Source organism: Zootoca vivipara, chromosome 12, assembly GCF_965207765.1.
Source record: "Zootoca vivipara chromosome 12, rZooViv2.hap1.1, whole genome shotgun sequence".
Lineage (NCBI taxonomy): Eukaryota > Metazoa > Chordata > Lepidosauria > Squamata > Lacertidae > Zootoca > Zootoca vivipara.
The window spans coordinates 30,708,627-30,733,558 of record NC_142595.1 but is presented as its reverse complement, the minus strand read 5'-3'; the positions used below and the strand labels follow the sequence as shown (position 1 = coordinate 30,733,558).

General features: G+C 42.2%; 3 protein-coding genes across 8 annotated transcripts; 1 reads left to right on the top strand and 2 right to left on the bottom strand.

Annotated features, from left to right (window-relative positions):
* Positions 1 to 80: 80 nt before the first annotated feature.
* LOC148683921 (uncharacterized) lies at positions 81 to 9,390 on the top strand. Of its 6 annotated transcripts, XM_088656468.1 has the most exons (9): positions 81 to 190; positions 943 to 1,047; positions 2,151 to 2,192; positions 3,992 to 4,036; positions 5,491 to 5,511; positions 5,713 to 5,733; positions 7,071 to 7,097; positions 8,239 to 8,260; positions 9,216 to 9,390. In XM_088656468.1, the coding sequence occupies exons 2-8, from the start codon at positions 945 to 947 to the stop codon at positions 8,256 to 8,258; spliced, it is 279 nt and encodes a 92-aa protein (XP_088512594.1). In that variant the 5' UTR covers positions 81 to 190; positions 943 to 944; the 3' UTR covers positions 8,259 to 8,260; positions 9,216 to 9,390. The 6 variants fall into 6 exon arrangements, 5 of the variants coding, with proteins under 5 accessions (XP_088512594.1, XP_088512591.1, XP_088512593.1 ...); XR_015946733.1 differs by having other exon boundaries at positions 1,781 to 2,192; positions 5,713 to 7,097; XM_088656465.1 differs by lacking the exon at positions 8,239 to 8,260.
* A 1,641-nt stretch (positions 9,391 to 11,031) lies between these two features.
* On the bottom strand, positions 11,032 to 12,030 carry LOC118094687 (vomeronasal type-2 receptor 26-like). Its single transcript, XM_035135292.2, has one exon. It carries the CDS (start codon positions 12,028 to 12,030, stop codon positions 11,032 to 11,034), a length of 999 nt encoding a protein of 332 aa, XP_034991183.2.
* A 9,396-nt stretch (positions 12,031 to 21,426) lies between these two features.
* LOC118094690 (vomeronasal type-2 receptor 26-like) lies at positions 21,427 to 24,433 on the bottom strand. Its single transcript, XM_088656437.1, has one exon. The coding sequence runs from the start codon at positions 24,325 to 24,327 to the stop codon at positions 23,371 to 23,373; it is 957 nt and encodes a 318-aa protein (XP_088512563.1). The 5' UTR covers positions 24,328 to 24,433; the 3' UTR covers positions 21,427 to 23,370.
* Between the last annotated feature and the right edge of the window lie 499 nt (positions 24,434 to 24,932).

The window sequence follows — 24,932 nt, the reverse complement described above, 5'->3', positions numbered from 1 at the left end:
GATCGGCAATCTTCAGCTGATTTTCCCTGTGTGGTTAATATGTGGCATTTCCCGCCCGCCTCCAGTCAAAGTTCATACTCTTGGGTGATTTGTTGTTTCTTGCAAAACTGAAATCTCACTTGAAATCATTCTTTTCCCTTCATCCAGGGAGTGATTATTTTCAACACCATTGTGGTTGCTTCAGGAAAAGGTATTTTTAAAAAGTAGTTTCTTGTAAACATTTCATAATTCTGAATCATATTGCCAGTTCAATAGACAATCTTTAATACAACCTGCATATCTTTCACTTTTATTTTTGTGATTTGACCTTTGTTATTATTTTAATTTGTTGATTTTTATGGTTTGGGTTGTGAGACACCTTTTGTGGGCTTTGCCTAAAATGTAACAAAAATGGTGTAAATAAATAAATAAATGCATTGAGAGTAAAATTCACTATTACTGGTGATTTTTTTTTTTCATATTATTGGTCAAATTGCACATCTCTCTGTAGTTTCTCTAAATCCCTGGGACATGCCATTGGTATTATATACATAGAGTAGCTGCCTATATAAAGTATATTAGGGTGGCCTGCCAAGGATTCTACTTCACAAAATCCACTCAATATTTTTCTTGGTGTGCATTTTCGAACCATGTAAAGGCAGACCTCAGCCAAAATTAACTACTGTACATTGTTTACAATAGAAGTGTTGAGTAAATGCTTAAAACTCTCCCTTTGAAATTAATTGTAGTTAAAATGCTTGAAATAACACCTTGAAGTGTTAATTACCTAAATTCAAATTGGTTAACAACCTTTCAGGGTTTTTAAAATTTTAAATGTGAAAACAATTTACGTCAAGTTGGTGTACCCATTTAAAAGAGCAAATTGTGTTGCAGAAAAACCAAACAAAAACCATGGAGAGTTAGCTGAGACCTATCTCATTCTTTTTAATTTCTGTCTTTCAGGCATGAATTTGTCATCTGTTTCTTCCTGGATTCCTGATATTGTGAAGCTGAATGTTGGGAAATGGCTACCCCTTGCAAGTGTGGTGCAGTATTTAAAATCTAAAGGTAACTTAGATTAGAACCAAGTCAAACTTTCTTAGAAAATGTTTTTGGGTGGGTGGGGATATCTTTATTTCTCACATCTCTACAAGAAAAACACAACCTTGGACAGTTTTCTACAAATGCAGTAAAACAAATGCTGCAGTAATGAAGTTGTCTCTGAGAATCAGTGGTGGAAAATGCCATTTTCTGGTCCTCTATATCTGGCATAGCTGTCAAGTTTTCCTTTTTCTCGTGAGGAAGCCTATTCAGCATAAGGGAATTTCCCTTTCAAAAAGGGAAAACTTGACAGCTATGATATCTGGTATTCAATGTAATGCCCTCCAGATCTTGTTGGAATTAGCTCTCGACACTCCCAGCCAGCAGTCCTCACTTATAGCCATAATAACATTAACTTTAAAGCCAATTTTATCCATAAGCAATTTTTGAGTAGCTATATCCTCACAGAAAAGCAGAGGGAAAAAATGTTTCTGGGCGAGTTAACTCTTTGTTTAATTTCCAAGCAAAGGGTGTGCTGGTTTCTCTTTAAGGTTTCCAGACTCAAAAGAGAGCAGGGCAATTAAAGGCACAGAAGTCCTATCCTCTATTGAGTCTGGCAACCCTAGGGGTGGATCAGGCACCCCCAAACTTCAGCCTTTATACCCCGCACATCTTTCTGGGTTGCCCCAGTCACTCTCAGCAGCTTCCAACATATATAAAAACATAATAAAACATTAAAAAATAATACTTTCCTATACAGAATTGCCTTCCGATGGCTCAGGGGCTGGATAACTACTCCACACCCTCCAGCATTTCTCCAATGAAAACAGGGACATCCTAAGGACATTCTTGGATCAAATCGGAAACCGTGACGGCTTCTCTAAATCAGGGACACACCTGGAAAAATGGAGGCACTTGGAGGGTCTGTGATTCTAGACAGAGGGTGTTGTCTTCAAAGCTACACCAACTCCTCCCATAGCTTCAGGACAACTGCATGGGGGTTGGAAGAGATTGTCTGAGATGTGAAAGCCTCCTAAAAAGCAAGCTTGAGAAAAATCGGGGTTGGGGGGGGGGAATTGTGGAAGTTTTGCTCAGGCCTTTCTCATCCCCCACCCCTTTCTGTTTTTCAGGCATTTTTTCGTGCATTCGTGACTCTGTGGAAAGTCTCGTGGGTAATTTAAATATATGATTGTGTAGCATTTTCATCTAACGCTCCTTGGGTGTTTTTGTCTGGCTGCAATGTATGCTTGAATGCAACAAAGGCTCTTACCTGCCTGGGCAAAGAGATATGGGTGTTGGGCATACTCAGGGGCTTAGCTGCCAAGTCTCCCGTATTCCCCGGGAAACCCCCGCTTTTTCAGCCGTTTCCCGCTGGCAGCCCAGATTTTAAAAAAACCCCGTAAATCCCCCGGATTCTTACTGGCCTGGGGAGGCTCCTTCTGCACATATCTGGAGTCTCTGGACATGCACAGAAGCAATTTCTGGTGCGGCGGCCATTTTGGAAATGGGCAGAGCATGCGTCAAAGCGACTTCCAGTGCTGCTCTGCTCAGTTCCAAAATGGCCGCAGTGTGACGTCCGGCGCGGCGGCCATTTTGGAAATGGGCAGAGTATGCATAGAAGCAACTTCCGGTGTCGCTCTGCCAAGTTCCAAAATGGCCGCTGTTGTGTATTGAGTCAAAGGATTTTATATCTGTATTATTATTGTCTGTATTTGCATTAGGATAAAGTAACTGCCTTTTGGTTCCAGAGGGTACAGCTACTATTGGTTCATTTAAGCTGCTGTATTTGGATCCTCTGTCTTATTGGTTCCCTCCAAAAGGCAGCACTGTGATTGCCTGATATTGTTCCCTCCAAAATGTATCCCTTCCTAGCCAGTCCCCTGTCCCTATAAATGTAGCCTTCCTGCCCTCACAGTCAGTCTTGTTCACTTTAATAAAGAGCTGTTACTAGAGAACTGTCTCCAGCATGTTTTGTCAAGAGAGCTGAAATCACAAACCCCACGTCACAACAGCCGCAGCGCGACTTCCGGTTCCGCGCAGCTGCCGATCCCGGATTTTTCAGTCTGGAAGTTGGCACCTATGCTCAGGGGTGCCAACTTGAATAAAATATTGGGGGGGGGCACAAGTAAGCCCTGACCCACATAATCGATCACATGGCATGCCACACACACACTATTTGAATGGCAATGCCCATCAACCAGGATGTGGGGTTTGGCCCTCTCAAATATTTTATTGAGGACCTCAGCCTCTAGGAGTTGGCTCCTGTGGGTGTACTAGAAACCTCTGGTTTTTGTGTAGATGAGATGTAGCTTGCTGCACATATGTAAGATTAAAATCTCTTGCTGTGCCTGTTATAACCTCTGGCCCTGGATACCACTGGCCAAGGATTCAGTTGCCAAGAATTGCAGCTCTTGGGTTCAAAAAGGTTCCCCAAACCTGATCTGTTAAGTAGAAAAACTGGCAATATATGCACACCATCCATTCTTAGTGTTGCCATATCTTGAAGAACAGATAAGAGGACAGCCCAAGCCACCTGAGCCCAAATACCCCAAACATTTCCTTTAAAATGCAAAAATTTGCCCAGACGGGCATGTTGACCCCCCCCCCCCAAAAAGGGAAGATGGCCAGGTTTTCCTGGACGTATGGGAACTCTGCCCTCTCTTATGATGTTATTGGGATGGAATTCCTCACATTAAAGGGCCTACTGAAGTGAGTAGTGAAATAGGGCAAGTTAGTACACAATATTTATTCCATAAAATGGGATTGCTGGTTTCCCTCAAGCTGTATTTTAGAAGAAGCTGCAGCGATCTTCTCTGATGCTATATTGCACACAAATAGACTCATGTCAGCAGACTATTTGTGAGCAGAATGATTTGTGTGACTTGTAATCGGGGCCTGGTGAGATTCACAATAGGAACCATCCTTTGTTTCATTTTCATGCTGTTTACAGTTTTAATCTTTTCATTTGCAGGTATAATCTATTTTTCATTTTTTCCTGATAAAAAGTCAGAAATTGGTAAGTGTTGGGAAAGACTCTGAATCAAAAGCAGAGGCACTGTATGTACTTTTTTTGTTTCTTTGTTTGTTACACAAGAAAATCTTTAATAAAAACTAATTTTTAAAAAGCTGAAAGATTTAAAACAATACATCCAATAAAAATATTAATTCACTTATTCTAAGTTGGTACTGTAGTAAAATACTTCACAGCTACTTGATCCCAACTTTCTGTTAGAAAATATATCACAAACTTTTAGTTTTCTTGTGGTTAATTTATTATATTTTTACATTTACACTGGGAAGTGTTCTTGAGCGTATGTTCATTTCCTTGAATAAAAAGTTAACTTCACTGACAATTGGCCCTGCTTCTTCATGCTGACCGGCATCTGTTCCCATATGCATGTTGGGGTTAAAAGCAGGTCCTGGGTCTTTTACTGGTTACTTTTTTATTGCTTTAGATAGTCCAAAACTGGAATGACCTATGGAACTCGCTGAATCACCTGGGAGACCCTGAATCCAGGGGAAGGGGGGCTGATTTAGTTTTAAGTGTTTAAATGTTATTATGTTAGAAAAATTAATATTTAAATTCATGGAAAGTTTTTGGTAATAGATTTTAGGCTAAGGGGAGAAATAAAAGACAGAGGATGGGAAAATAATTTTTGATTTGGATTAATTGATTCATTATTGGTGGAGGATAGTGGACGTTTTTCAGAATAGAATAGTTGAGAGATAATGATAAAATGTGTTAGAATGATTTAAGATACAAAATGAAAATTACTTTTAAAATGGACCCAGTGTGGGGTGGAATTGAGGAAGTCAACAATGTTAAGTAAAAAAAATGTAAGAATTGTTATGTTTTTCTTTTTCATGTTTTCTTTTTGTTTCTTTTTGTGATTTTATTTTTGTGAATATTGGAAAATGAATAAAATGAATAAAAATTATTGGGGGGGGGGGAGCAGGTCCTGGGTCTATAAAGGTTGATGATACCCCAGTTGAGAATACTAAGTTCAGCTGATGTATGTTGCACATGTATGGGTGGGTATTTGCTAATAAAATACCTGCTTAAAATTACAACACTGAATCTAGAACTTCATGTTGAAAACATCACATAGAACCAGGAATGAAATACATTGTGTGGCAGTACTAAATTATATTTGAGGGCCCGGCATCCTTCATGTCTCTCACAAAAGGCAGCTAAGAAAAGGGAGAGGGGAGGAGTTTGAGTACAGCAAGAATGGAAGAACAGTGGATGGCAGAATTTTGAGTAGAGGAAGCAGGGATGGAGGGACGCTGACAGAAAAATGGTTATTCTTAACAACAGCACAGGTCTGAGTAGAGCAAGCAGGCTGAAACAGTGAGAGGGCAGTGGTGATTTTAAATAATGGCAGAGTAGGAATTTGAGCCACACACTGATTCTAGTTTTATTTTGAAATGTTTACTACATGTATAATCCATATCTTTTTTCCTTTGCAGATGAATTAAAGAGAAAAATAGGTCAGTATTCTAACACCCTTTAACTATCAGTTGATTCTATATTGCAACATATTCTAGTAGGTTTTTGTGCTAACAGAAAGCACTTCCTTTACACAAAGAAGTTTTTCAGTGTTCCACCACCAAATTTCTGATTTTGGAAGGGGTGGTGAATAATACTTCATTTTAATGTGTCATCTTTATATTATATCTTTTCTTTTTCAGAACAACTAAAGGCAGAACAAGGTAATTCTTATGTAACATTTTACACTAACAGGGAGGAAATGCATGTTCTTGAAAAAATAGTATATTATCAAACAGAATATGGAAGAGAAGAGGATAGAGAGGTAGCTATAGCAGAGCACAAACTTCCTTAGGTGAGGGAGTGATTCTTTATCAAGATCTACTAGGATGAGTAGGGTTAGGATCCAATGGATCTCTGGCTGACCTGATAGGTTCCTGGCACAACTGGGCTATACTGGCATAACTCCCCATTCTTGGCTCAGCTGGCATTCCCCCACCCCACCCCATCCCAACTCAGCCAGGACCCAGCAATGAGCAAAATGTAATATACTAGGGTAAAGTGTGCATAGAATATGCATATTTGTGTGGAAATAACATATGAGATTGCTTGTGGAAATGTGTACATCGGGAAAAATTGCATTGTGTGTGTCAAGAGAAATGCACGAACAATGCTCATGAATTTTCATGAGGACTTTTCATTTGGGAATGTGGAGAACTGAGCCTTAAGATTGGAAAAAGAAGAAACCAAAGTGGACAGATTAACCAATCCCTGTTTGTTGCTATCTTTCCTTCTGATAGCTGCCCTTAGGTGTTGATATTCAAAATATGATCATAGCTTGGCAATTAGCAATTTTCCCTTACTGCCAGGAAATCCAACATATTCCTTGTTGAAAACAAAATCATGCCTGGAACATAGGTGTAATGTTATTCATGCCTTTGGGTCTTTTGTTAATATATTGCAGGTAAAGGGGGGAGAATGGGATGCAGGTGGCACTGTGGGTACCGCTACAGTGGGAAGGTAAACGGCATTTCCGTGCGCTGCTCTGGTTCACCAGAAGTGGCTTAGTCATGCTGGCCACATGACCTGGAAGCTGTATGCCGGCTCCCTCGGGCAATAACACGAGAAGAGCGCCGCAACCCCAGAGTCGGTCACGACTGGACCTAATGGTCAGGGATCCCTTTACCTTTACTTAAAGGGGGGGGAGAACCCATTTGAGAGCAGGGTATAGGGATCCTTTCTCATGAAGAATTCTGGATACATGTGACTTTGGTGGCGGGGATTGAATGTAAGGACTGCTTCTATTGAATTTTACCTTGCTTTGATCCCTTATGATACTGGTGCCAGAATGAGAATGGATCCATTCATGTTTCCACAATTGAAGAAGCAGCATCTCATTAGAGACCTCCTAACTCATTCTGCATTGCCCGTGTGCAGAGAACTGACATGACTTGAATATTTGTGTGGACTTCTTGTGCCAGCATTCCCAATGGTTGTGTGACTAGGGCTGCCTGTATCATTATTGCCCATGAAACTTCTTTGTCCATTCCTTTGTTCACAGAATTTGCAGATGTCTATTCCTACAGAGGTGAGAATAACAAATGGTTGGAAATACTAATTAGCAAAATGATAAGCGATTAAAATCAATACTGGGGTTTGCAGTGGGAGTGGAGCAACCACTTCCACAGGGCCGGCGCCTCCACTTAACAAACTAGGTCATTGCCTAGGGTGCCGAAATGGAGGGGGCGCTGTCGAGCCTGCCTGCCGCCTGCCGCCTGCCGCCTGCCGCCTGCCCGCACTGCCGCCAGCGCCGCCCTCACAGCGCACTTCCCTGGGCAAAGAGACCCGCGTCCAGGGTGGCGGATCTCTTTGCCCGGGGAAGTGCACTGAGCCTCTGGTTGCCGTCGCAGCGGCGCTGTGAGGGGGCAAAGCGACGGCCAGAGGCGGCCGGAGGCTCAGCGCACCTCCCTGGGCAAAGAGACCGGTGGCGGCAGCGCTGTGACATTGCTGACGCCATGGGTCTCTTTGCCCGGGGAAGTGCGCTGAGCTCTGGCGGCAGCCAGAGGCTCAGCGCACTTCCCCGGGCACAGAGATCCGCGTCCATGGCGGCGGGTCTCTTTGCGTGGGGAAGTGCGCTGAGCGTCCGGTCTTCGCCGCCACCTCGCCCCCTCACAGCGCTGCTGCCGCCGCCACAGCCAAGCTCAGGGAGGAGGATGAGGCGACGTTGGGTACGAGCGGCGGCGGCAGCGGCAGATGCTGCGAGGGAGCATCCCGCCTTCGCCTCTCCATGGCTTCCTCGATTGGGCAGCTCGTCCCGCAGCAGCTGTGAGGAAGCAGGCAGGAGGAGGAGGGGGAGGGGGAGGAGAAGGAGAGGATCAATTGTTTTTTATTTTATTTTTGTTTTTTCTACTTTTTTATTTTTTCCTATTTTTATTTTTTCTATTTTCTATTTTTCTTCTTCGATTTTTTCCATTTTCTATTTTTTCTATTTTATTTTTTATTAATTGGGGGGAGGGGCAGAAGGTGATCTCGCCTAGGGAGAACAAAAAGAATAAATGAGTATGCAAAAGCTAGTTTTAATGCTTTTTGTTTTGTTATAAAAGATGTGACCAATGTAACACTTTTGCAACCTGAAGAATGTGTTTGTAACTTAGATAAGTGTTTTCTCTAAAAAATACCTTTTTAAGGCCATCTGAGGCAATATACATTTTTTTTAAAAAAAATTACAGGCAAACCAGGCAGACACTGAAGGTAATCTATAATTTACATTATCTGCTCTCTAAAGCAAAATGTGACTCTAACTCTGTTTTACAAAAAAACAAAACAAAAACCCTGTTCCAGTATTGAACAGAAGTTATGTTGCAAAGGACAAAAAGACTGGTTTTCTGCTGAATAATAAGTTCATAAATAAAATCACTAAGAAATGATAGTTTGTAGTATGTTTGCCATGCAGAGAATGAGAGGTATGTATCAAGAAAATTTTGCTGAGGGTTGTAACAGAATCCCATTGGCACAGGAATTGGATGAATTACTCTTTTGAAAATATATTTAACAAAAAGTACATACCTCTTGACTGTATTTTAAAAAACCCTCTAATGGGTTTACAAAAATATTTGCAGCAGTTTTTGAAACAAGCTTACTTTAATCCCTTTAGATAGAAATTTGTATGGTTCATCATACACTACACTAGCATGTAACTACAAATGTGTGGGTGACCCACAAGGGGGCAATGGTGTCCTAAAAAGTAACACAAAGCTACCCTCAAGTGTGTGCGTTTTGAATTAAGCCCTTTTTGTTGCATTGCAGCGGATGTGATCTTGGATCTCAAGACAGCTCACCCCAATCTGAAAGTGACTAAAGATAGGCAAAAGTGTTCCAAATACAGGATATTTTTTTCTAAGGTTGCTGACTGGAAGAAGAGGTTCCAGTCAAAACACGGATTTTCATAAGGGAAACATTACTGGGAGGTAGAGATGGGTCAGAAGAAAACTTGGGACTTGGGAGTTTCCTTTGCAAACATTTTGGGAAAAGGGAGGATCACCCTGTCTCCTGAGAATGGCTACTGGGTCATAGGATGTGATGATGGGGGAAATTACTGGGCTCAGACAAAGCCATGGACCCGCCTGAAAGTGAATGGAAAGCTTACAAAATTAGGAATATTCCTAGATATGCATGATCAATTCTTGTCCTTTTATGATGTTTCCAGTAAAAGGAGATTGCACGTTTACCAAAAGACCTGGTGATGGGAAGCTTTATCCCTCCTCTACAGGCTCTACAACTACAAAACAAGATGAACAGGCACTGAAAATTGCAGTATTTGAAACGAAAGATGATGGTGGGGAAATGAAAAACAAAAAAAACAACCCTTGGCTGTCTTAGAATCAATGAAGGGCATGTCTTTAATTTAACCAGGTTGGTTTTTCTGCTCTTTAGATATTAATACCTTTTAGGCTACTTAGATATTTGACTCTATCCCAGGGGTTGCCAGTGTGGTGCCTATGGACACATATATGCCTGCAGAGTCATTCCCTGGAATATGCAGAGTTTGCTTCTCTGTTCCTCTGCTCCCCATTGAAATTAGGCTTGGGGAAAACTATTCTATTGGTGGGCAATAGAAGAAGATACAGAGTGTGCTTGGTGGGGTGCCCAACACTTTCTCAAGTTTGCAAATGTGCCCCAAAATGATTTGAGCATGCCTGCAATCTATTCCATTGTGTATTTTAATGTTGAGCCACCCTGATACCCTCTCTTATAGAAATATTGATGATAAAGAAATATACTAAATAAGGGTTTTAGTATTGTCCGTAACTAACCATTTGTGATAAACAAATATCCTTGATTTTAACCCAGACGAACCAATTAAAACAGGGATATTCCTACATCTAATTTCCAGAACTATGTATTTGTAAGAGTTTGTTGATTATTCATAGTTGCTATTCCATTCCATTTTATTTATTTCTTCAAATGTTCTAGGAAAGAATAATGCAAACATTGTTCTTAAAGATTCATTTTGATTTGATTTGCTCTCAGCATGCTCTTTCCCCATAATATTTTATGCAGTGAAGCCTCCAATATGTTCCCAGCCTCAGCTGAGCCAGGTTGACCAAGTTACACCACCTGAGCCCATGTTGGGGGGCTGATTGTTGGTTGAGTAAGGATTTAGCTGGGCATCCTGGAAGATCTTGTCATAGGATTGTCCCCTTAGTTGAATGCAAGAATCTTTTTTTTAATGCTTGTTTACACTTTCATTACAAATGCAAACAATATTGCAAAGAAGTATTACAGTTTGAGCTGCTAGAATGAAGTAGGAACTCTATTTAAAAAAGAGGAAAAATATATAATAAGAACTCCTGGGCAGGGGCATCATGGAGAGGGGGGCAGGGAGCCAGAGTGCAGACGCACAATTTTGAAGGGCTGCAAACTAGGTCTCTGTGAATCCTCTGTAGCCTGCTCCTTCCTGGGTGCACATCTTTAGAAGCCTTGCATTCAAGAGCAGAAGAAGGGGGGAAACAGAGGTTGTCAGGTTGTTCCAGAAGCAGTTCTGGAACCCTGTGGAACTAGAATAATCTAGGTCAGCTAATATAAAAAGCAGGTGCATTCATCATCTCCTACTGCAAATATATAAAAGCCTGAGAGTGGAAGTTGTGTGTTGGAAGGCTATTCTGCAACTTTGGTCCACTCTAAGTGTTGCAGAATGCCCACAAGCATCAGTGAACATTTTTCTTTACTAAGTGATCTCTTTTGTTCAGTTCTGGTCCCAGGGCAATAACGACTAACTGGTCTTGAAAAGAAAAAGAAAATGGCTTCAAGGGCAGAAGAAGTAAAAACAGAGGTCATCAAATTGTCCCAGAAGCAATTCGGGAACCCTGTGGATCTAGATTAATCTATGTCAGCTAATTTAAAAAGCAGGTGCATTCATCATCTTCTACTGCAAATGTGCAGAAGCCTGAGAGTGGAAGTCATGTTGGAAGGTTACTCTGCAGATTTGGTCCACTCTAAGGGTTGCAGAATGCCCACAAGCATCAGTGAACATTTCTCTTTACTAAGTGATCTCTTTTGTTCAGTTCTGGTCTCAGCACAATAATGTAACATTTAGGGAAGAAGATGCAACCCAGCAGTCCAGCACTGGAGGCTAAGATGGAGAAGATCTCCACAGCTACCATGTATTTCCCTTTGGTGCTCAGATAGGTAGGAAAAAAGGATAACCAAACACTGCAAAACACAAGCATGCTAAAAGTGATTAGCTTGGCTTCGTTGAAACTGTCAGGTAATTTTCTAGCCTGGAAAGCTACAGTGAAGCTCACAATAGCCAGGAAGCCCATGTAACCCAGGACACAATAGAACATAGTCACAGACCCCTCATTACATTCAAGTACAATTTCTTCAGTCACTGAGTTCATGTCAATATCTGGAAATGGAGGGTTAATTGCCAGCCATACGGTACAAATAATTCCTTGAACAAGAGAGCAGAGAAGAACAATGGAATTGGCCACCTTTTTCCCTACCCATTTCCTCATGCTACTTCCTGGCTTGGTGGCCATGAAAGCCAGAACCACCATAATGGTTTTTGCTAGCACAGAAGAGACAGCTGCTGAGAAGACCATGCCAAATGCAACTTGACGGAGGAGGCACAACACCTTCACAGGATGGCCAATAAACAGCAAAGCACAAGGGAAGCAGAGCAGGAGGGAGATAAGGAGGGTGTAGGTGAGGCTCCGGTTGTTGGCTTTGACAATAGGAGTGTCGCGGTGCATTATAAAGGCTCCTAGCACTAGAGCAGTGATCAAGGAAAATAAAAGTGCAAAGATGGCTAAACTCATCCCCAGAGGGTCCTTATAAGACAAGAAGGTTATCAGCTTTGGAATGCACTGATTCTTTTCCTTGTTTGGATAATGATCTTTTGGGCAAATTGTGCAAGAATCTGCATCTGAAAAAAAGATGAAAAGCTTTTTCAGAAGTTGCTTTTTGCAGTTGAAGCCATTCCTTCTATTTCTACAAACAATCAGGTTTAGGAATAGCATCCCCCCATTTTAAAATCAAATCGTGCTGTTGCCTTCCCTTTAAGAAGACAAAAGTGTGTGTATGTTGATGCATAACTTTCAAGATGAGTGAATAAAAGTACTAACATATCACTTGGCACCAATGGTATTCTAAGGCAAGCTTTCCCTTAATACTTACTAATGTTCTAGCTAGGCTGAATTTAACAGGTAACAGGGAGAAACTGAAACATTTGCACTAGCTTCCAGGATGAGATATCTCTGCCACATGATTCAATGGAAGTAATAGTACCACTCTATCCTGCCTCAGTCAGATGTGGAGTGCTGTGTCCAGTTCTGGGCACCACAATTTAAGAAGCATATTGACAAGCTGAGATGTGTGCAGATGAGGGCAACAAAGGTGATCAATGGGCTGGAAACCAAGCCTTATGAGGAATGGTTGAGGAAGTTGGGTATGTTTAGCCTGGAGAAGGGGAGACTGAGAGCAGATACGGCAGCCATCTTCAAGTATCTAAAGGGCTGTCACATGGAAGATGAGGCAAGCTTGTTTTCTCCTGCTCTGTAGGGTGGGACCCAAACCACAGGGTTTCAAGTTACAAGAAAGGATTTTCTGACTCAACATCTGGAAGAACTTTCTGGTGGTAAGAGCTGTTTGATAGTGGAACAGACTCCCTCAGAAGATGATGGGCTCTCTTCCCTTGGAGGTTGCTAGGCAGAGACTGGATGGCCGTCTGTCATGGGTGCTTTACTTGAGATTCCCCCACTGTAGGTGGCAGGGGTACCAGCTCCTGGGGACTGTGCCCTTTTTGGTCCCAGGCTGGGCTCCCCCCAAAGTCCAATAAGTGTGGAGGTGAAATACGGAATCAAGCATAGCATGGCTCCAATGACCAGCCCCTTCCCCACTTCCTCCTGATGTGGAGTGGAAGGAGGGCCAGTGGTGGTGCCAGGAGGAAGCGGAGGCAGCAATGACTGCTATCACCAACTACAAAGTGCTTTAACTAAGAGGCCCTTTGTGCCATTATTGCCATACTCTTGACACAATGATGCAGAACGCTAGATTACTGTAGGTGCTGCGTATTCTACCTTTTTTGTGAGAAATCTTCCCATTTGGACATTGAATACAATCATAGCAGCAAAATGGCTCCCCCTCCTTTTTCTTCTTCTGGTAACCAGGTTGACAGTTGTCGTTACAGAGCGAAAGGGGCAACACCTATTCAGGAAATGTGAATAATTCACATTGAGAATATATATTTATCAAATAGCACTATCCTCATAGTATTATCCTTGGATTCTGTCAAATTAGTGCAGGTGCTCATGAGGTGTTGAGCAGTGGCAGTCAGGATGGTCGGTTGGTCTCTGTACCTTCTGTGCTGGTAGCATTCTTGGTTTCATTAACATATAATAAACAAAAAAAAAATACTGGGATAAAGACTGTAGAAACATCCTATTAAGAATGCTACAAACAGTTGTTTCTTCTATCCCTCCCTCCTTTTATTTTATGGCAGCTAAAGGCTATAGTGTTGTCTCACCTGGTTAAAACGTCTAGGCCACACAATGGTGTCTTCATCAATGCTCAACTGTTTGCCAGGAGGAGCCCAAGGATCCATTCTTCCAATTTTCATTCTAACAAATGATTTATTGGGGAAAGTTATCAGATTTGTAATATCAAACCCCATTGTCAATTCTCCATTCTCATTCAAGTGCACGATTTCTCCTGCACTGTTGTTAAATGAGATGCTCCTCAGAATAGGGTGGAGCTAGGTGGAATGGAAAAATAAATCCGTGTTAGAATTGTATTACTATCCAAGATATTTCCTCTACACTTGCATCCCATCCCATTCACTTAGATTTGTAGATGAATATTTGTTGATAGGGTCAAATACACCCCATGTTGTTAAAGCATGCTGTGAATCACACATCCCCTGCTCAACCCTTCTCCTTTCTTCGGATTTTCCTCCCTGCAGCATCTTCACTGCCTGCCCTTAATGCAAAAATAATAGCTGAAGCTATTTCCATGTTGTCCCTTGTTAAACTGCATTCAAAGTGTTTAACTTATTATATATACTTGCAGTGTCTGTATGTTAAAGTGTATATTCTTGGGAAAGTATTAACTTGAAATTAACTTTTAATTATGTTTCAAATTGCATATTAATTGTGTTCTGCTTTTAAATTATAGTTTTAACTGTTTCATTTTGGTTTGGGAGACAGCCAGAGAATGCCTGCTTCAGGAGGTGATTTTACTGCGGTTAATAAATTAACCCACTTATCCAGCTGTAAGCTCCACTGAATTTAATAGGCATGATTAGAAATGCAGCCTAGGGTAGCCACCACACCCAATAGAACTGGCTTGTTTATGTTGCTACCTTCCCATGACCAGCTATTCTGTGCTGAGTCAAGTAATACAACTGAGTCTTGTTTCCTTTAATGACTTCCAGGAGTCTCCTCTTCCACATCTGATATTCACAACCCTGGGACATACGGTGTCCATGAATAGTCAAAGATCACCCAGAGAGGTTTGGATAAGTGGTGATTTTAGACTCCTAAACCCTAGTCCATTTCATATTCCTCTACATTCTGGAAAGAAGCCGTAGAAGTGAATAAATTGGGGGGGGATCTATTTCCATAGGGCTGAAAGTTTTGGAGTGAACTTGTTAACAGTTTTGTATGTCACGCTTGACACTAAACAGTTCACAGGAGCCAGTCCTATCTGGATGAGATCTCCATGAAATTTAGTGATGCTTACTTCTGTGTAAATTTATGTTTATTGTGATATCAATCCACACTAGAAAATGTGACAGTAGGGATCCCTTCTAAAACAAGATTAGACACTTTTCAGTTTAGTTGGCACTAAGTACTTATACACAGGATGCGGGTGGTGCTGTGGTCTAAGCCACAGAGCCTACGCATTGCCGATCAGAAGGTTGGCGGTTTGAATCCCCGTGACGGGGTGAGCTCCCATTGCTTGCTCCCAGCTCCTGCCAACCTAGCAGTTTGAAAGCACGTCAAAGTGCAAGTAGATAAATAGGGACCGCCACAGCGGGAAGGTAGTGCTCTGGCAGGAAGGTAAATGGTGTTTCCGTGTGCTGCTCTGGTTCGCCAGAAGCGGCTTTGTCATGCTGGCCACATGACCCGGAAGCTCCCTTGGCCAGTAAAGCGAGATGAGCGCCACAACCCCAGAGTCGTTCGCGACTGGACCTAACAGTCAGGGGTCCCTTTACCTTTACCTTTAAGTACTTATACAACAGCAAAGCTTTGATGTCCACACCTTTGTAGTGGAGGATGTGACAAAAACAGAACAACTTGGCCTTGCCCATGTGACCTATGTGTTCCCACTCATTTGACCTTATTGACTCCATCTACATGACCTCACACCAGGTCCAGGTACAAACAGCTGCCACTCATTATATATAAATATTATTATATTTATACCTATAAAGGCCAATTAATACAGGATGGTACTTTTAGTTATATTTGCAATCAGGTGCTCTGGACGGACCAATATTTCTGTGACCAAGAGCTACCATGTAAATTTCAGAGCAAACAATTTATGGAAATGTTATACATATCTCTTTCAGTTCCACAGAGAGAATGAGGGGAGAAAATTGTAAAACCATAAAATGTTGTATTGCAATATTCAGGAAAGGGTCATAGATGTCCAAATGTCAAATTATACAATTAAATTAAATATATTTGAGGTGTGATATGAAAGTACTTCAGAGCACATGATTTTGACACATACAGGCTTCACCAACTGATGACCTCCAATTGTTTTAGAATACAATTCCCATAATTTCTGACCATCAGCCTTCCAGACTGAAAGTGATGGGAGTCATGGTATACACATCTGGAATACATCAGATTGGTGAAGGCTGCATTAAGATATTGTGCTCTCATGGTGAAGGCAGAATGCTGTGAAAACTACCTTCCATGGCTGCATATTTTTATGCTGTAACTTGCTTCTTCCCACCGTGACTTTGGATTTGGATGAGTACATGGCGTGTACCGAATTTGCCAGAGCCTGTACAGCATTGTAGATACTGTAGCTATGGCCAGTCATGCTCATTTCAAAGAAAGGTCCAGGAAGATTCTGCAGCCTCTCTTCTCCAGTACAAGTGTCCACATCATCTCCATTTAAATTGGAATTTAGAAATGAACAGCCGAATGCTTGCTCCCAGAATGGTCGGATGAAGCCATCTCCCTTCATCAAATGAGGGTTTAATTTACGAAGAAAATTTTGGAATCCTGGCACCTCATGTGAGTGGGCTGTGAAGGCTAAAGCACCATGGAAGGCTTCTATATCCCAGTCCTTGTGCATGGACATGGCTACAAGGTCCATTTGGGCTACCATAATCCACACTTTACCAAACGATTTCCCATTCTCAGATTCTCCTTCATGTAGCAGTCCTCTCAATGTTATCATGGTCAAAGCTTCTCCATAGACAACAATAATGTTGGCTTTACTTTTTATAACTTCTGAAAATATTTTGTTCCACTTTTCTTGCAAATTTAAGAAGTCACCCAAAAAGGTTTTTATGGGAATTTTTTCAGCGAATGCAGCACAGATTCTGTTCTGAGAAAGTATTGGTAGTAGGTTGCTCAAAAATGTTTCTCCAGTTTCCTCAATCATCATCATTAGACCCACCCAAATCCATTTGAAATGCAGAAGTAGCTGGACAATTGCCTTGTACTGGTGTATTTCATTTGGAGCCATCAGATACAAAGACAGTGAATGAGATTGATCCTTCAGAATGGGGACAAGATTACCGTAGGTGAACTAAAAGGGGGAAAATTCAGGAAGTTGTTTTACAAATTGATTTGGAATCCTGTAGGGCTGGGTTGGTGGTGTGTGTGCATGTGTGTATTTATAGATACTGAACATTCTGTTTAAAATGATGTGAGTTGCTTGTGAAGAGTACTCAGAAACTTCACCCGATGTAAAATTCTCCTTTGCACCTTAAGTTGCAGATAGAGAGACATGAATATTTAATTAAAATTTGCAATATTTTATACTTCTCAAAAGAAATATTATAATAATTTACAAAAGGAAGAATAAAATACACACCGAGAACATTTAAAAGCCAAAAACCTCTTAACTGATAAAAGCTAGCAAGGAAAGAACAGTTGGAGCTGACTGGGCCAAAAAGGTGATTAATGTCTCCTTCTAAGAGGAGTTGGATCCTTCCTCCTCAAGAAAGACAAATAGTTTTGAGAACTCAGTGTACCAAGAGTTTGTTATACCTGTGGAAACTTATAGATGTCCAAGATGGCAGCCAAATGGTAAGAGGTGTCAGAACCCAGTCCTATGACTCCTATGAGGTTGTTCTCGACGTCACAGTTATAATTAGGGACAAATCTGTACTGTGTGGAGAAAAATTCCATTGCAATGTGGTAGCTCCGCTTCTGGCTGAAGTAGCTCTCAGGGATGTGGAATCCAAAGGAAGCATTAGGTAAAATCTTGGGATTTCCATTAATCTCATTTACAGCAAATATAAAGGCCAGGACATGCTGGTAATTCTTTGTCACAACGCTGGAAAAAAACTTAGATAATAAGTCACCAGGAAATGTAACAGAAATAAAGTTGTTTAGTAGCTGTCCTGCTTCATTAATAGCATGTAAATTAGTTGATAGACTGCTGAGAGCGTTGCAAACTTGCAGAACCACACAAAGCCTCAATATGTAGAAAGTGATAGTCCATACAGTCATACCTCAGGTTGCGAACGGTGTGGGTTGCGCGTTTTCGGGTTGTGGATCGCGCCGAACCCAGAAATACCAGAACGAGTTACTTCCAGGTTTCAGCACTCGCGCATGTGCAGAAACACAAAATGACGTCATGCGCCTGCGCAGAAGTGCCGAATCGCATCACGTCCGTGCGCAGATGTCGCGCTGCAGGTTGCGAACGTGCCTCCCACATGGATCATGTTCGCAACCCGAGGTTCCACTGTATATATTATTACACCCTGATCCTGAGGCAATGTATCTGGCATTGTGGAATTAGAGGATTTCAAATGATTTAAAAGTCATTGTAGAATGATCAAACTATACGTGAGATTGAACGAATCATGTGTAGTTGCATGGATTTAAAAAAAAAACGATTAATAGCACCTTCTGAATACCCTATAAGCCCCTCCAGTGTTTATTGATAAACATTCACATGTGTGCTAACAATTCCTTTAAGGCTGCAGTTGAAAACCTTTGTCATAATACAGAAAAACAAAAGATCCTTACATGGGAAAGCTAGTATCAGGAGTAGGGTATTCAGTGAAGGAATGAGATTCCAAAAATATTAGCATCAGAGAGGCGGCCCCACCAATTATGAGATCGCCTGACTTATAATACTTATGAGGTGTATAGATGGGGTCATGAACAATGCATCTATCAGCATGCTCCTGGAACTCACTGTGGGGTATCTGCAACAGCATTAGAAACATCTCCAGCAACACTGTCCCAATTATGGTCATCCGCCTCTCAGTGCAGATGCCAGATTTTTCGCCTTCTTTCATAACAACAGGTATGTATAGCAGTCTGTCTTGAAAAGAAGCAGCCTCTGCTGATGCAATATTTGGAGTCTGAATCCTCTGTCTACATACATATACCAGAAAGTTATGTAGAACTGGAGTATGCTGGAGCCTGGGTCCTTAGCTCCAGTTCTGGACACCAAGCAGGGTTTTTAAAAACATAGCTTGGCCTTTGTTAGTGTTTTGTTAGGATTCACATTCTGGGAACCAGGAGGTGGCTTGGTCAAAAGGAGAAAAATATGGCACATCTCAGAGACTTTAATGACAATCACAACGTATGCAATTGAGAATGTCAAAACCTGTAATTAGCCTCCCCCAAGGAACCAGGCACTTGGTGACATTATGTCTAACATACTTGCTGGAGAAAGAAAACAGGTTGGCCAAAACAAGCAGAACTTTTCCTGTGTTCCTAAGGATAGCTGAATTTCTGCTACTTTCTTGTCATGGTTGGGCAAGGAGATTCCACAATATGTTCAGGGGAGGCTTGTGACTTACCTTAATGTAATGGTGGGAAACTGGATCTGTCCAGTGAAATAGACCCTCACCCCTGAAAGCCAACTTTTGTACTGGGCCATCCATATGTCCCTCCCCTGACATCATAACAATAGGTAACATGTTATGTTAATAACTTCAAAGGGTCCGCTGAAAACAGCTTCATAGGCACTCAAAAATGAGTGCTGACAAGCCACCTTGACTGCACTGATTTCCCCCAACTAATTAATGTTCAGGGGGGATATTTAAATGCTTTTATTGGCAAAGCTCTACTTATTTTAAGAACATCTGTGTATAGTTGTCAGACTGCTTAGGCAGCAATCGTAACCCCGTTTACCTGAGAGTAAGAAGTCAGTAAAACTTCTTAATTCAATAAGACTTACTTCTAAGTGGACATTGTTTGGATTTCACTCTGATTCTTTTAAGTGATTGTGCAATAAATAGAGAACCATGCAAAGAAGGGATGTTGCTCCAGTGGCTGCTATTTATTATTTTGACAATTTATATACCACTTAATTACAACTGTCTCTAAGCAGTACATAGGAGACTCTGCATAATGTACCCTTGTTGATCTGGCTGACCTTTGACCTCCATCATTGCTGCTCCTGGAAATAGTGTGTGACGGCAGGGCTGACTGCTGCCTTACTGCCCATTTCAATCTAAGCTTTGGTCATGTGACCATGTGACCTCATACATGATTGATCACATGCCGGCAGTTTGTATTAAAAGTAAGGTCTAATTAAAATCCTCCCTTAGTGCTGCTGTATGTTCCTGGGATTTCAAAGGCGGAATTGTCATCCAGAGGGAACTCCAGAAAACTGGAGCTTTGTCCTGGATCTTAGGCAAGCCAAATGAAAAATCGCAGGTTTTTTGGCTCAATAATTTTGGGCTCTTCCTACTTACGGTACTTTTAGAAATATGACAACCCTCCCCACCCTCCTTCTGACTAGGGCCACCCCCAGCCCCCCTGGCCAGTTTAGTCATGAAATTTTGCTTTATCTGAAAATGGTACAAAACCAGGCTTCTAAACACAAGTGCAATACAATACACACCACTCTGTAGCCCCCACAGAAGGAAGCACAAAAAAGTTGTAGTGTTTTTGTCACCTGTGGAAATTTCAAGAGGTTACCTGCCTTTTAGCGTTCCAATTCACATATCAAGGATCATTGTGTAAGTTCTGCATTGCCACAACCCCACCTGCCCAATGTGCAGAGTAACACATTCAAATATCAGATTCAAATCCCAGCTTTTCCTTAGAGCCCACATGGTCACCTTCAGCCAATTAGAGACTCTCAGCCCCAGTGGTGTAGTAATATGGGGGCGGGGGGCGCGCTGCCCCGGGCAGCAGGCTGGGTGGGGGGCAGCAGGCTGGACAGGGCTGACCACCTCTGACGGCCGCTGCCACGCGATGTGGCCGCCGCCATGGAGGAGAAGCCCCAACACAAACAAGACTGCCTCACTCCGTGGCTTGCTCGCATGGTTTGCTGCGGTGCCGCAACGCATGCCTCCTGTGCATGCATGTGCTGCACACTGCAACGCATGTGTCGTGACACATGATGCATGCGCACGACGACACCCCGCCCCCCCCGGCGGGGTGCCTTCGTGTTTGCCACCCCGGGCAGCCAGGCGGCTAGCTACGCCTCTGCTCGGCCCAACCTACATAGCTCACAGTATTGTTCTCACAGTGGCAAACCAAATGCCCACAAGCAGGATCTGAGCATAGGACAGAACCTTTCAGTGCTCACAGAATTGGATCTAGAGTAGTGAAAGTTGCACTCTGCTTATGTAAGACGCTTTTCTATCCCCTTCCACATTGTAGCAATCTATGCCTTGAAAGTGGCACAGTGAGATGCAGTAGTAACAGGAGTTGGTACAAATTGAATGAGGCACAGCCCATACAAGTTGGCCCCGTCCATATTTCTCTCCTTCCCTCTTTTTCCTATTGCCAGGATAGCAGTGGTCATTGCACACAGAAACAGGCAGCACATTTATGGGATAAGCAATTAGAGTTTAAGTGCTCTTCACTTTCCACCTACTTCAAATATGTGAGTTGGCCCACCTCCCTCCACCCCACTCTTGCAAGCCGTTTCCACCACCTCTGTTTTGTTGGGGGGGGGGGCTTAATGTATACAGCCAGGAGTCCCCTCTAATGCATTTCTAGTTGTATCAGTCATGTCAATGGATTTAGTAGCCTGCATGAATAGAGAAGGCTCCCTGCTGCACCGAGCCACCAAAATATGTCGTAGAACAGGCATCCCCAAACTGCGGCCCTCCAGATGTTTTGGCCTACAACTCCCATGATCCCTAGCTAACAGGACCAGTGGTCGGGGAAGATGGGAATTGTAGTCAAAAACATCTGGAGGGCCGAAGTTTGGGGATGCCTGTCGTAGAAAGCCATTGAGAGCACATTGGGGGATTGGAGTCAATAGACTTCTTTCCACTACACCCACCGAATGATTCCATTCATGGGATTAAACAACAGAAAAGGGCCCAAGTGTCTTGAAAACTACCATTCTGAAAATAGTGATCTATTGAAATTGAAAGGAACTTGCGACAAACTCTACAAACCAGCAAAAACAATATTTATGTAGACAGGAAAAATATGTCTCATAACTCATCGAAGTCTTTTTCAGCCAGGGATGATCCATCCCATTCTGTTCTTTACCTATAGGATATCTTTATATGCAGAAGCAGCAGGAAAGTTACAGAATACTTTTTGACCTAAAATAGTGTCGACTGCCAACAGGATTTTTTAAAATCTGAATTATTTTGGGGGACTAAATTTGGGGGAACAAGGTGAGAGGTAGCCTGCCTTTCCAAATGTCCTATTCCTTGATTATGCACTCATTGGGAGATAATCTGTGCCAATTTGCAAAAAATTCTACCCAGTCCCTTCAGAAGATGACTGGCCAAACCTACAGTTGGGGTTGAGAGAGGGAGGCTGCCTACTGCAAATTCACATGGAGGAAGTTTTGGAGGAAGAGCAGGCTTCTAAAGCCAAGTCCCTCACCCCTACTTCCCTATTGGCTGTGGGGTGTTCACCTCATTACCCATATGCTGGGAAAAGAGCTCCTCAGTTTATTAATTTTAGCTTTGACCATGCTTTCCAACTAGTGTAGCCATTAAGTCTGTTGTTTCCAAGTGTCAACTACATGCCTTTTTAAAAATTAAAGCTGTGTTAGCTACCATACCTTGAAAGAAAAACTGTTTCTAGTAGTACAATAGTGTATGGCAATTGGAATGGTGATTTATTAGCAAAAAAACACAACGGGAGATCAAACTAGCCTTTTGCAGCTAACGAAGCTGTAAACCTTCACTTATGCTGCTCTCTTGGTTCCTCCTTTTTTTATGGCTGGATGTATGACCAAGCAGGTCTTCTCACATCCGAAGCCACTTCACTGTCTCTGTACACGATACAGCCACCAAAACGTGTGAGTCCACAACATTAGAATCCAAAACATAAGACTCAGTCCATAACCTAAGAGTTTTTTCTGCACTGGTCCAGTAAAACGCTTCTGCTGCGCAGACCAGAAACAGTTCTCTTTGCAGAGCATTGATCAAGCACAGCGGCTGGATTCTTGTTGTGGTAAAAGCCTTGTAGCTTTGCCAGTAACAACCACAGAAGCCCAATTTTCGAAGACAGTTTTATTGCAGACAGATAACAGAAACACCTTTCAGACATGGCTGCTCCACACCCCACAGGCAAACAAAACAAACACTCTATATATACTGAGCATCTTAACAACTTAACGACTTAACAACTTAAATCACGTGACCTTGCTACTTTGCCATCGTCTTAGGTTTAAAGTCTTAACAGTTTCCAAGTGTCAACTACTTGCCTTTTTAAAAATTAGAGCTGTGTTAGCTACAATATCTTGAAAGAAAAACTGTTTCTAGTAATACAGTAGTGTATGGCAATTGGAATGGTGATTTATTAAATCATCACATCTCAAAAAAGGATGTCATCTCTTATTGGGTCCAGTTGATTCGTTTCATCAAATACACTATTTCAAAGCAACACATGGGCAAAATTGTCCAAACCATGAGATACAGAGGAAAAAAGAATAGGCACTTTTTTTAATTCAGTTTCATCCCAGGTCAATAACGACTAACTAGTCTTGAAAAGAAAAAGAAATTGGCTTCAAGGGCAGAAGAGGAAAAACAGAGGTCATCAAATTGTCCCAGAAGCAATTCGGGAACCCTGTGGAACTAGATTAATCTATGTCAGCTAATTTAAAAAGCAGGTGCATTCATCATCTCCTACTGCAAATGTGCAGAAGCCTGAGAGTGGAAGTCATGTTGGAAGGTTACTCTGCAGCTTTGGTCCACTCTAAGGGTTGCAGAATGCCCACAAGCATCAGTGAACATTTCTCTTTACTAAGTGATCTCTTTTGTTTAGTTCTGGCCTCAGAAAAATAATGTAACATTTAGGGAAGAAGATGCAACCCAGCAGTCCAGCACTGGAGGCTAAGATGGAGAAGATCTCCACAGCTACCATGTATTTCCCTTTGGTGCTCAGGTAGGTGGGAAGAAAGGATAACCAAACACTGCAAAACACAAGCATGCTAAAAGTGATTAGTTTGGCTTCGTTGAAACTGTCAGGTAATTTTCTAGCCTGGAAAGCTACAGTGAAGCTCACAATAGCCAGGAAGCCCATGTAACCCAGGACACAATAGAACATAGTCACAGACCCCTCATTACATTCAAGTACAATTTCTTCAGTCACTGAGTTCATGTCAATATCTGGAAATGGAGGGTTAATTGCCAGCCATACGGTACAAATAATTCCTTGAACAAGAGAGCAGAGAAGAACAATGGAATTGGCCACCTTTTTCCCTACCCATTTCCTCATGCTACTTCCTGGCTTGGTGGCCATGAAAGCCAGAACCACCGTAATAGTTTTTGCTAACACAGAAGAGACAGCCACTGAGAAGACCATGCCAAATGCAACTTGACGGAGGAGGCACAACACCTTCACAGGACGGCCAATAAAGAGCAAAGCACAAGGGAAGCAGAGCAGGAGGGAGATGAGGAGGGTGTAGGTGAGGCTCCGGTTGTTGGCTTTGACAATAGGAGTGTCGCGGTGCATTATAAAGGCTCCTAGCACTAGAGCAGTGATCAAGGAAAATAAAAGTGCAAAGATGGCTAAACTCATCCCCAAAGGGTCCTTATACGACAAGACGGTTATCAACTTTGGAATGCACTGATTCCTTTCTTTGTTTGGATAATGATCTTTTGGGCACAATGAGCAAAATTCTGCATCTGAAAAAAGGTCAATAACTTTTTCAGAAGTTGTTTTTTGCAGCTTCAGCATAGCACCCCCCTTTCTAAAATCAGTTCATGATGTTGTCTTCCTTTAAGACGTGTGTGTGTGTGTGTGTTAATGCACAACTTTCAAGGTAAGCTCTGCACCCAGCTCCCCCCCCAAAAAAAATTCTGACATGACACATGCAACATTGGCCCCCACAGTCACCCTCGCAACCTGGTGGCTCTGGCAGGTGGTGGGACTAAATGACCCCTGGGGTCCTTTCCAGCTCTACAATTCTATTATTATATGACTGGTTACTGGTTCACAGTGTCGGAGAAGCGCTACAGAACTTACTCTAAAATATTCCCTCAGCTTGAATTGTGTGGAAAAGACATGGGTTGCAGAAAAAGATACCACTCATTTATATCGTCAAATGCAGGGTGTGTGGCTTCGATCCTGTTTATCTGGTCTAAACTATAAAAAACTTTCCAATTTATTTAAGACATGGGTGAGGCAACTTGCATTCTCTGCCTGTATTGCAGCAACAGTAACCATTTTCCTGAGCCAGTACCATGGTCCTTCTGCATGCCCTGACATTGCCTTCCCTTTCTCAAGTTTACTGGTCTCCACCTTAATTCAGTCATTTCCTTCCTATGGTGGGGAACATCTCC